Here is an 11,489-nt window from a genome sequence, read left to right on the forward strand (position 1 = left end):
TGGCTTGGTGTATTGTAAGCCCTATCACGCTCTCAACTTTATGCTTGCGAAAGCTTTTGTTTCCAATCCAGTTCTCTGTTTATCTTTTAGCCTTGGGCTATTAGTTTGGGTTGGTGAGCAGCTTTGAAAGACCGGGGTCTTGTGAACTCCAAACTCGAGTACCAAGTAGGACACTAAAGCATTCATACTTAGATACAAGCTCACCTAGCACGTCGAGCCTTACTTGAGTGGGGGCTGATTGGAGCAGAGAATCACAGAGCACGACAGACTATTATATTGCCCAAACACATGAAATACATGATACTGCAGTGCATAAACGTCCACGAATATATACAAAGCACACTATGAACCGTTCGGCATTTGTTCTCATCTCACATGTCAATACATGGCCGGTTATCGTCCGCATCAACAGTGCTCACCTCGCTCTCAGCTAACAAAGCATCGATGCCAATCCTCCCCAAGCAGCAAACGCTGACTATAGTCCGCTCGACACGTGCCTTCAGACCCGATCGTGTAAACGGTCTCGAGGAGAGGGAACAGCTTGAGCAGATCAGATGGAACCCAGAAAACTAGCTGTGAGTCGCGGTTGCGTACCCACCCATCACCATCGATCGTCAGTCCACCGACAATCGCACTATGGGGCTTCCTCTGGTCTGAGGTCGAAGAGGCAGATTGGGATATGTCGGATACAGCGCCCCTTCCTGGTGCCTTCCATACTCGAATCGTCGCGTCATCCGAGCCTGAGACAATACATGCACCGTCGGGCGAACATGCCACCGAGTAAATCCAACCTTGATGTCCTTGAAGTGGCTTACATGCAGGAGCCCCATCTTCCACCCTCCACACTCCAACCCTTCGATCAGCCGAGCCAGATACGATGTGATTGCTGTCGGGTGTGAACACAACTGACCTCACCCAATTCTGATGTGCCTTGAGAGGACCGAGGACCAACTCGCCACTGTGCGAGTCAAAGATGCAGATAGCGCCATCTGTGGACCCAGAAGCAATGAGTCTGCCATCAGGCGAGAACGTCACCGACCAGATACCCTCCTTATGCTGCCGCGACCCGAACGGATCGAACACGAGTGATAGCGTCTGCGACTCCCACATCCGGATCTTCCTGTCATCACACCCAGAAACGATATGCTTGCCGTCGGGGGAGAATGCCGCTGAGTTGACCTCCTTGTCGTGCGTTCCAACCAGGTCTGTGGGCGTCAGAGTCCCATCGTCCACATCCCACATGCGTATGGTCTTGTCACATGAGGCAGAAACAACGTGCCTGCTATCGGGTGAGAACGACACTGACCATATCATTTCTTCATGCCCTCGAAGTGGACCGGATAGCAGATTGCCGCTTGTGGCATCCCATAGACATATGCATTTGTCGTCGCCACCAGAAGCGAGGTACCTGCCGTCGACTGAGAACGCCACCGAGTTGATCTCATCCGTGTGTGCGACAAGTGGCTGGAGAGCGGCAGTGCCATCGTGTGTGTTAAACATGTAGATCGCTTTGTCAACACCCGCTGCGGCGATGCGTGACCCATCAGGCGAGATCGCAACCGACCAGACAAGCATGGTTGGTGCGCTGGAGTGTGAGGTGTGAGATGATGTTGGGTGCAGTCCATTCCACATCTTGACGGTGCGATCTTTTGAGCATGATGCGACTCGTGTGCCATCGGGTGAGAACGCAGCGGAGTAAACCAAATGGTTGTGTGTGCCAAGTAGGCAAGGGTTGGAGTAGCCGTGCTCTACATCCCATATATACACGCACCTATCCCAAGAGCCAGTGACGAGTTTGTCTCCGAGTGGCGAAAACCCAATGGATGTGATTGCATTGTTGTGTACTTTGGGTGGGGAGTGTGTGGCGGTGCCGTCCTGTAGACTCCAGACGCGCAGATCACCGGATTCATGGCCAGTGACAAGGTGCTTGCTGTTTGGCGAAAAGGCGATTGACCACACTGGGGATTGATGAGCATCGAATGGAAAAGGGAGAGACTCGCGGGTGGATGCGTCGTAAACAACAATGGGACACTCATCGCTTAACAAGCCACATGCGATATGCTTGCCATCAGGAGAGAACGCCGTGCACTTGACTGTTGAAGGATGGCGTTTGATGGAGTTGGGTATCAGACTGCCGTTGCCACTGTCCCACATCCGCGTTGTCTGGTCATTGGACCTTGAGAGAATGTGCTTGCCGTCGGGTGAGAACGATACTGACGTCACTTTGCTTTCATGCCCCTTGATGACGTCATATATGCAACTGCCGGTCTGCGCGTCTCGCACAAGCATTGTACCGCCCTCAGAGCCAGAGACAAGCAGCAGTCCGTCGGGAGAATATGCTACGGATCTGACCCAATTGGCGTGTCCTTTGAGGGGGCCAAGAGCCACTGTTCCATTGTGCGCATGAAATATATTTACTGTGCCATCTTCAAATCCAATTGCAAATCGAGACCCATTGGGAGAGAACGCCAGTGAGATGGCCCCCAAATGCATCTGCCATGTCGCAAGTAGCGCCGTTGGACTTTGTTCCATTGCAGACCCTTCCAGCCTCAGAAGTCCCCGAGTATGACCCCAGTACTGCTTGTATACCGAGCTTGAGTGATGGCAAAATGCCAATGCCGAGATGTATATGTGCGGCGTCGACTGCGAGACAGATCCGGCAGCATACTTTGATACAAAGATCCACGAGTCGTTCAGCAACTTGCCCAGATCCGATGATGCGTCTTTGACCTATCACGTGTCATCAGCCTTGTACTGATACTGCTCTACTCAGATGCCTTACCGTCAGCCACGGCTTAAGTGCCGACAGCATGACTATCCCTTTGTCCAGCGTACGCTTCAGGCTCACCACCTCCATCCAGAACAGCAGTCGGTATGACAGGAACTCTTCCAGCCCTTTCTGCACCATCTCACATGGCGCGCTCTTGACTACATGATCTCCCCAATGGTGCGCTGCGTATGACAGCGTTGGCGAGATTGACTTTGCTATCCGGTATTCCAGGTCTTCCACTTTGCTATCGGGTATAAACGATGTCTCTAGGCCACAGATGTTGAATCGCAGCTGGTCTTGCATCACCTCGAAGCACCGTTCGGCGAGCAGCTGACTGTGCTTTGCTTCGTCGCAGTAGAACTTGGTCGACCGTGCCTCGTCAAATATAAAGTCGGGGAACGATGCGTGCAACGTAGTGATCATCTTGGTCGCTTGTGATACGTGCAGCACCGAATACAGAGACTGGAGCAGTACTTGAACCTTTGCCGCCTTGATCCCCGTCAGAGCTCCAAGCGTATCGACGTCGATCGGCTCTCGTGCGCAAATTGCTGTCCAAACTATTGCCAGTGTCTGCTCTTGCTCCTCCTGATCCAGGTTCGAGTCGTGGACTGCCGCATCTAGAATCGTAGCATATAGCTTGTCAATGTCCGCGTGTCGGTTGGCTGATTTGGAAGACGATTTCAGGATCGCCTCAAGCCGGTCTTCATCTACCATGGTGCCTCTTCTTCGAATATACCGAATTGCGGTGGCTGCATATATGAACAGGTTTCCAGATAGCTTGGCGAGTTTGATTAGATCATGCTCAGAGACGCCGTTGCAAAGTTCGTCACGCAGGTATAGCTCGATGTCTGCTTCGACTAGCGACTTTTCGATCTCGTGTAGCACGCACATCGACCGGTTGCGGTCGGACTGCGCCTCGATCCTTTGGCGGATGTCCGGCTCGGGTCGGCTGGTGACGAAGAACTTGATAGGCAAGTTGGGAGTGATTCTGAAAATTACGTCCAAGATTGTTCGCACGCCGTTCGTGTTGCTGCATTCGTCAAGTGCATCGATTACGACCACGAGTCCATCGGGTATGTCGCCCTTCACCTGCGTCAACGGCTCTTTGATCAGCCGCTCACATTGTTCCGCTATAGCCCGGGTCCCGATGTCAGGATCACTGCCTAGTACCTTTACGACCGCTGATTGGAAGCTCATGGAGTACCGCGCAAGCTGATATGTGATCGTCGGTATGATTCGTCCTATATCCTGGCACTCACTGGACGTTCGCGTGCAGAAAAAGCTCGCTCCAAGAAGTCCTCGTGCCTTGAGCGACTCGGCAAATGTGTATGCGATGGTTGTTTTGCCTGTGCCAGCCATGCCGTTCATCCAGTATATGTTGGGTTTCTGAGGATCGGCTGACCATTGGTCGAGCTCTAACAGGATCTGGGCTCGTGTGTGTTTGGTACAGGCTCGGCGATCGACCTCGGTTGAGAGACTGGAGTTATGGGGAGCTAATCTGGACGGGAACAGTTTATCGAGGCGGCTATTCTGTTATTGACCGACTCAGCCTAGTATCTCCCTGTAAACATATTCCAACGTACCACAGTCTGCTCTCCTACACTGCTCCATATATCCAGGGTCGCATCGGTCTATTATCCACCATGAGCAACTCACTAAGCTACCAACTAGTACTTACTTGTAACTGCCGAAAGGCACTCTCAATTCCACGATATGCCCTTAGGATTTCCTGCTGGTATTGTTCGGCCTTGTCCAGGTTGCGTTCTATGGGTTGATCTTGCCATTTCTTGATCACTTCGGTTTGTTTTGCAATCAACCTGTGCAACCTATGAGTCATTTCATCTCATCCAACCTCCTAGCGCTCACTTTTTCATCCTAGTTGTGCAGTCCGACATATGGGCAGAGTTCGACCTCGGCACATGATAGGCTAAGGAACCGCTTAACATCTGGAGCTCCTGTAAGAGTGCTTCGTACTCCGTCTCGTATACTGGGTCTATCTGCGTGCGCTTGAATGCGTCAGTAGATCGCATTCACTTCATGATGCAGATCGTATGCAGCTGACCTTGAGTGTATCAAAACATGATATCACATCTGTGATAATGGCTTGAAGTGGTGGGAATACGCCCGCACTTTGACTCAAGTCTTTAAGCGCCGCGCCAACACGTTGTAAGCGTGGTCTGTTCGCTGTATTTTTCTGAGAAGCTGGCGTCCTAGGGCCAGCGACAGGTGCTGGCTTATGAAAAGAGGGCAGTGGCAGACCTCGCATTACACTGTCCCGATGGGAGACGGAGGTGTGGTCAACATATCACGAGGGACTGGGGTGGCAGATTGAATTTGAGATGTTTCTCTCAGGTCGTTTGAGATTTGGGTCGCGTTATTAGAGCTTGAAGCGGGCTCCGGAGTCGTGGTATGTGATCGCGGACGCTTTGTAATTTTAGACACCAAAGAGTCAAGCGCGCCCCGTTTGGGGCGGGGTGTGGAAGACATATTAGTAAATATGTGGGGGGAAGCTAGGTAGTTTTAGATATCCGAACTTTTAATCACTGAAATCGACCTAAAAGTACTGCTCGGTGTAACTTGAGTCAGTAAGCAAGTACAGAACTAGCTCGTCGGAGGTGGTTAGGGGTAGCCCAGCCAGGGAACACAGCCACATGTAACCGGCAAACGCCCGGTTGCAGATTATGATTATCTGAATCGGGTCTGGAAATCACCAGAAGCGCTCACAGTTTCAGGCTTATATTGGAGAGGTGAGTATGTACTTTCGAAGCCAATGACTAGAGATCCGGAGCACTCTGGATTTCTTGCGACTCACTTTGCGTGTGTTTGCGAATTTTCATTATGCCCGTGAGTATTCGCCAGCAACATCATAATCTGGTTTCAATGTAACTTTTTGTCTTTTCGGCTTCACAAGTGGTCCGAGGGTAGATGGACAAGTACTTCAATTGATAAAAAAAACCGCAGTGTATGATAATTCATAAACGGGCGCAAGGCCTTTTTTCGGAATCCTACTATAGTCGTGTTGGAGCCCAGCCCCATGATAGACTGCAAAATATCGGGGAGCTCCCCGCAAATCAGAGGGAGGCCCAGTAGCCCATAGTATATACTAGCGATGAAAAAGAACATAAAGGAGAAAAGATAAGAGACCGAGGTAGGTGTGAGCCCAGTAGTTGTGCGTGTGTCCATCGGACGCGTCCAGTCGCGGAAGTGAAAGAGAATACGGCGGGGTAGAGCACCAGGGATCAGAGGATGACACTCATCGTGGGGTAGGTTGGGCAGCGAAGGCTTGCAATCAGGTCATAGAAGCTCCCATCCTTGACATGACCCGGATATTTTATCCATCGGTCTTGCACTTCGCTATCGGGTATGAACAATGTCTCCAGACTACGTATGTTGAATTTCAGTTGGTCTTGCATCACCTCGAAGCACCTTTCGACGAGCAGTTGACTATGTTTCGCTTCGTCGCAGCAGAACTTTGCCGACCGCTCCTTGTCAAACATAAAGTCGGGAAACGATGCGTGCAGCGTAGTGATCATCTTGGTCACTTGCGACACGTGCAGCATGGAGTACAGAGACTGTAGCAGTGTGTTGACCTTTGTCGCCTTGATCCCGGTCAGGGTTGCCAGTATATTGATATCGACTGGCTCCCAAGTGCAGACTGCGGTCCAGAGTATCAGTAGCATCTGTTGCTGCTTTTGTGGGTCTCGGTCGGACTGGTGCACTGCGGCCCAAAGAATTGTGGTGTTGGAGGCGGGGGTGTGTAGCGGTGGAAGGGATGAATCTCCGCGTATGCGGGCACGTGCTATATACATGCGACTGGGGAGCATGCCCCCGTGTACCCCTTGCTCCAGTGTAGAGCTCATCAATGTCCAAGCGTTGGAAGCCCGAGCTTAGTGATGAGATGAGAATGGTCTCGAGTTGATTTGGGTCGACTATGGTCCCTGTTTGTCGAATATATCGAATCGCCGTGACTGCATCTATGAACAGGCTACCAGAAAGCCTGACAAGCTGGCGTAGGTCTGACTTGTGGATGCTGTCGCCGAGTTCTTCACAAAGCTATGACTCGATGTCTACCTGTACTAGCGACTTTTTGATCTTGTGTACCACGCACACCGACCGGTTGCGGTCAGACTGTGGTCCGACGCAGGATACCAGTCCTCCAATAGCCGCTTGCAGAGGTGGGAACACCTCCGCTGTTTTATTCAACTTCTCTAGCGCACTACTCAGAGCTTGTAATGCCGGGGGCTTATAGTCAATAGGCCGAGGTACCCTGGAAGTTGCGGTGCTGCCAGTCGGGTGAGTGCCGTTGAATGGATGAATTATGACCAACGGTTGACTTTTGTCCAGGATTTACAATGAGCTTTCAGCGAGCAAGGCATCTTCACCAGTTGTGGGGCGTATTTGGGAGACTGCTGGTTCTACACGTAAGGGACGAGTGTTGGCCTGAATAGAGGGTGTAGACGCAGAAATATCCAATGTGCTGGGCCACGTGAACTCTGCTTTAAGCTCACCTTTCTTGTGCCTGAAGTGGGGGCCAAACCCTTTCTCTTTTGCCGAGGAAGACATGCCTCAGTGACACTGGTTGAGCTGAACAAGGGCATAAGCGCTTGAGGTTGCTCAGGTTAAGGGGCCAACAGTCAGCGCTCGTACAATGGCATTTGTAATAGCTCCCAGCATCCCTGGACCATGGTGCCTCGTAAACTATAGCCAATCCTATATTTATTCACTAGCTTACAGCCGCCAATCAAGGTGAATCGGTAACTTGTATCCCATGACCAAAACCTCACCTTGCTTGGCCTCCTATCCCTTTATTGATTGTTTCACAAGGCAAATACAAATGAAATATAAACAGCAAGTGCTATTAACATAAGCATACAAAACAGTAAAGGCATACTATGCCCAGGTTGTTTTGATGCTAGAGAAATTTATTCCATGTGGTCATGAACCACGCGCACTAACAAATCTGCAGACCATCGTAGTGATTGCTGACAACAAGCCTTTGGTCAGCTGGTATCTGCAGTCTTGCTATGTGTTAAGGACTCAAGGCCCATACTGATCACAGGGATATGCATATTTAGAAAGAGGGGATTCAGATTGGGTATCACTTGGTTCTAAATACGAATAGGTTACTGCTCGTCACTGTGGGCCTGGTAGCCGCGGATCATTCGTGCCCAAATCTGCGGATACCATAATTTCCGCAGATATCCTGATGTTTCAATCATCTCATGGTGCGGAAAATCCGACCCCGATTATTTCCCAGACTTACTCACGAGCTGGTGAATACAAAGATGCGGAAATTTCGTGGCAAAGTACTGTAACCATAAATGCATGTAAATCGTACAAGATTAAATTATATCGCTACGTAAATGAAGGGAAAGTAAATTCGCAGTCTGCACTACGATCAATTATCCAGTAATGATTCCCATCTAATACTCGACCCACAACACACTGAATTGTTTGCGCATCCACAACCTTGCCGCTTTTGAGCTGGCCGTCTGGATATGAGACGACTTTGTACTCATGCGTGTTTTCAATGAGTACTGGCGCTTTGTGAATCAGTGCAAGAATAAGGGGAATACTCTTGGATGATGGGTTTGCAGCCGAGCGGGCCTTCAAATCTAGCTGGAAAATGTGTTGTAGTTGCCCGTATTGACTAACGGGTTGTAAGTCTACTGGGGCATTTCGATGCCGTGCATTCTTGTCTACAAGTAGTTCGTACTGTGTAGACAATATCAGACTCCTATTAGTTCTTGCGGAAACGTCTGGAATTGAAAGACATACTCTGACAAACGAACTGTCGCGTGCATCAGAGCGAATCTTTTGGCTTCCCCGAGCTGTGATAGTATCCCCGCCCTGGGAGATACGAAGTCTTCTCCACTCGGGCACACGCTCTGGGATTGCTTTCTTGGCCTCGAATACTGAAATACCAAACGACTGAACGAGATAACCGCATATCTTCCTCTGAAGCTGGTCAGAGATCTTGAGGTTGCTTGCACAACGCCCGAGCAGAATTGTGCGCTCATCTGTTAAAGGGTTATAGCTTTATTGTTGACCCGATTATTAAGTAAAGAGACACAAACTCACATCCTTGTATAGTGTCCGTTTCGTCGTCATCAATAATATCAAGTTGTAGAAACGTTAGTTTATCGTGTAATCCATATAAGTGTCAAATAACTTGAAGCTGCGCCGTGTCTCGCATGCGTTGGGAGATGTTTTCGAATGGGAAGCGTCGACTTTTCACTACGCCGCCAACAAAACTGCAGAATCTTTCCATCGGGTATGACCAATAACACCACACAGGACCAAGATACTCGATGCAGTCAGCAACATGAAGGAGATAATGAATGTTCACAGTACAGGTCTGAATTCGGGCGGCATTATACTGATAATAATATCTAGAAGTTGGGGATTTGTTGAATATACTTGAGAAATGTCTGAAAAACGAGCTTACTTTTCATATTCTTTGACCCAGCGAATGAACCCCTTGCGAATCTCTGGGATATCGGAGCGCTTGATCTCGTACGAGGTGATTTGGTTCACAAGCTTGATAAGTCGAACAAAATGTTGGTAGTACTTGGGGTTACGGAATCGCTTGCGGAGGACATATGGTCCCAGATACCCTCCAAAAATACTCCACGCCTCTGCAGTTGCACTTCCATGACTCGGAGCCGAAATATCAGGCACTCGGCAACCATAAGACGTAGGTATGGTTGATCCAGAATTAGCAACAATCTCCCCAATCCTCTTGAATAGAATAGGGTTGATGTGATAAGTGCCTTTCCCTTCGTCCATATTGTTGAAGTTCCCAGTCCAGATGTCAATAAGCTGGGGAATAATGTTAATAAATATCATGTGCATTATGTCGATTGGGAATGAGGCGGGGATACTTATGGATGGGAGTCGGGCAAGTGATGAGACACCCTTGACGCCAGTTGCGGTAGCAAGTTTTGATTGCGCATTTGAAGTTTGAGCTTGAAGCACTGTTAAGCCTTGTTCTATGCACTCTTGATGCGTACGGGCAGGGAGTTTCATGGGATCAAAGAAAGGCTCTTCCTTGCGATGGAGCGGGCAATACAAGTGTGTACCTCCACCAGCTGTAGCACCTTGGATAGCCGACATAAGACAAAAGCGGCAGGGGAAGCGCCCATTATGCCCAACAAAGTCCAGTAGCTTTGTGATAGCCGGTATGTTGCCAAAGACAGCAAGAAGATGAGCTCGAAGAGAGAAAAGCTGCTTGGTTGATACATCAACAGCAGAGACACCAGATGCAAGCTGAAGGAGCTCGTCAATAAGCGGCCACAAGAACGAACCCAGGTTCTTGGGGGATTTTGGACCTGGAATTACGCCAACGCAGACAAGATTTTCAAGATGGGTGCGTTGATTGGGTGGAAGGTTGAGATTGATTAGTATCAAAGGCCAACAAGAGTTCTTGCGTCGTTTGAAAGGACACATTCCATCTGTGGAAAGGGCCAGGGCGATCTCCCGCCAGTCCGCAAAAAATTTGAACGGTTTCTGTTCACCATCGACAGTGACATAAGTACCTAGTAGCTCGCAATATTGATTACCATCAAAATAATCTTCTATTGTATCCTTGTTGCGCTTGTAGTTGTGACGGTATTGCATTGCTTCGCACATACGGAGACTACAGTAGAGAGCTTGCAGCTGGGGGATTAATGGGATATAGGTAAAAGTCTTTTGGGGCGCACCAGCAGCATTTTTTCGTGGTGTGTTACACTCGGGACATGACTGTAGATTGGCAAATGGGCCAGCAAAACAGATGCAAGAGTTCTTGCAGCAGTCATAAGTCACAGGCTTCAGCCCACAAAGTGCAAGAATACGCGAACAAAGGTTTTTGAGGGATGGTAAACTTGCGTGACTCCGAGTTAGACAGAAGCGACTTTGCATTCGGTGATAAGTCCGAATACTAATTTTGTCTCAAACAATGAAGTCAAATACTTCAATATCATCCAGCTGCGATGAAACAAGGCGTTTGGATGCTGTGAAAGGGATTGTGCTTGTGAGCCTAATTGTACATAAGGAATATACAGTAATTAATTGCGCGAAACATACCGTTTAGTACCATTTGCACACGTCGCTCCTCCCGTAAGAGCTCACTAGGCGATAAACCATATGTGGCTGCATTAAAGCAACCTTCTAGAGGCTCTGTTGGCTCGGCACTTGCGTCGGAGTCGCTGCGGGATACAAACCCACTAGCAACAGATATCTCCGTGGGTCCTGAGGTACTGTCCTCTTCTACGCGTACTCTTGTTTTGAGGACTTGAGCCCACAGCAACGCAACATCCTCACAATCAGGCACTTGATTGAAATTGCGGACGCGGAGCTCTGGCGGTTCTGGGGAATCGTTGCCGTCGGGGCCAAGGATGAATTGCTCAGGGGGCGCATGTAGTAGCAAGCCCGGCCAGGGAGGGGATAAACTACGCAGTGATCTAATACATTAAACTTTTAGCCGTATCTGGTTCAAGTATAGAGCTTAAAGACTCACTGTTGTTGGTGTAAGAGTGAAGGTACTGGCATAGAGCGCGCATAATACCTCTTCTGTAAGTGTTTTGCTTCAATTTCTGTTGTAACAAGGTTGCCGCAATTACAGGCACATCTCACTCGCGGACGTTTTGTCATTGCAACAGCGGAGAACAATTGTGAGGGACAAAAGAGTTCAAAAAGCAATGGATAGGTAGTGATAGCGCAATAGTTTATTAGACAA

The 11,489-nt window shown here is 49.3% G+C and overlaps 3 protein-coding genes across 3 annotated transcripts; all 3 read right to left on the reverse strand.

The window, feature by feature from the left end:
- Positions 1 to 426: 426 nt before the first annotated feature.
- RhiXN_05362 (peptidase C14) lies at positions 427 to 5,257 on the reverse strand (the record flags this gene model as incomplete). Its single annotated transcript, XM_043325178.1, has 7 exons — positions 427 to 2,730; positions 2,783 to 4,300; positions 4,354 to 4,401; positions 4,449 to 4,587; positions 4,637 to 4,776; positions 4,833 to 4,980; positions 5,040 to 5,257. The coding sequence occupies 7 exons, from the start codon at positions 5,255 to 5,257 to the stop codon at positions 427 to 429; spliced, it is 4,515 nt and encodes a 1,504-aa protein (XP_043177597.1).
- Positions 5,258 to 6,009: 752 nt separating this feature from the next.
- Positions 6,010 to 7,333, reverse strand: RhiXN_05363 (peptidase C14; the record flags this gene model as incomplete). The annotated part of the gene is made up of 4 exons (XM_043325179.1): positions 6,010 to 6,548; positions 6,607 to 6,823; positions 6,881 to 7,052; positions 7,122 to 7,333. The coding sequence occupies 4 exons, from the start codon at positions 7,331 to 7,333 to the stop codon at positions 6,010 to 6,012; spliced, it is 1,140 nt and encodes a 379-aa protein (XP_043177598.1).
- Positions 7,334 to 8,125: 792 nt separating this feature from the next.
- Positions 8,126 to 11,302, reverse strand: RhiXN_05364 (Transposase family tnp2; the record flags this gene model as incomplete). The annotated part of the gene is made up of 7 exons (XM_043325180.1): positions 8,126 to 8,162; positions 8,217 to 8,485; positions 8,549 to 8,807; positions 9,219 to 10,664; positions 10,724 to 10,790; positions 10,838 to 11,214; positions 11,271 to 11,302. The coding sequence occupies 7 exons, from the start codon at positions 11,300 to 11,302 to the stop codon at positions 8,126 to 8,128; spliced, it is 2,487 nt and encodes an 828-aa protein (XP_043177599.1).
- Between the last annotated feature and the right edge of the window lie 187 nt (positions 11,303 to 11,489).

Source organism: Rhizoctonia solani, chromosome 2 (assembly GCF_016906535.1).
Source record: "Rhizoctonia solani chromosome 2, complete sequence".
NCBI classification, from domain to species: Eukaryota; Fungi; Basidiomycota; class Agaricomycetes; order Cantharellales; family Ceratobasidiaceae; genus Rhizoctonia; species Rhizoctonia solani.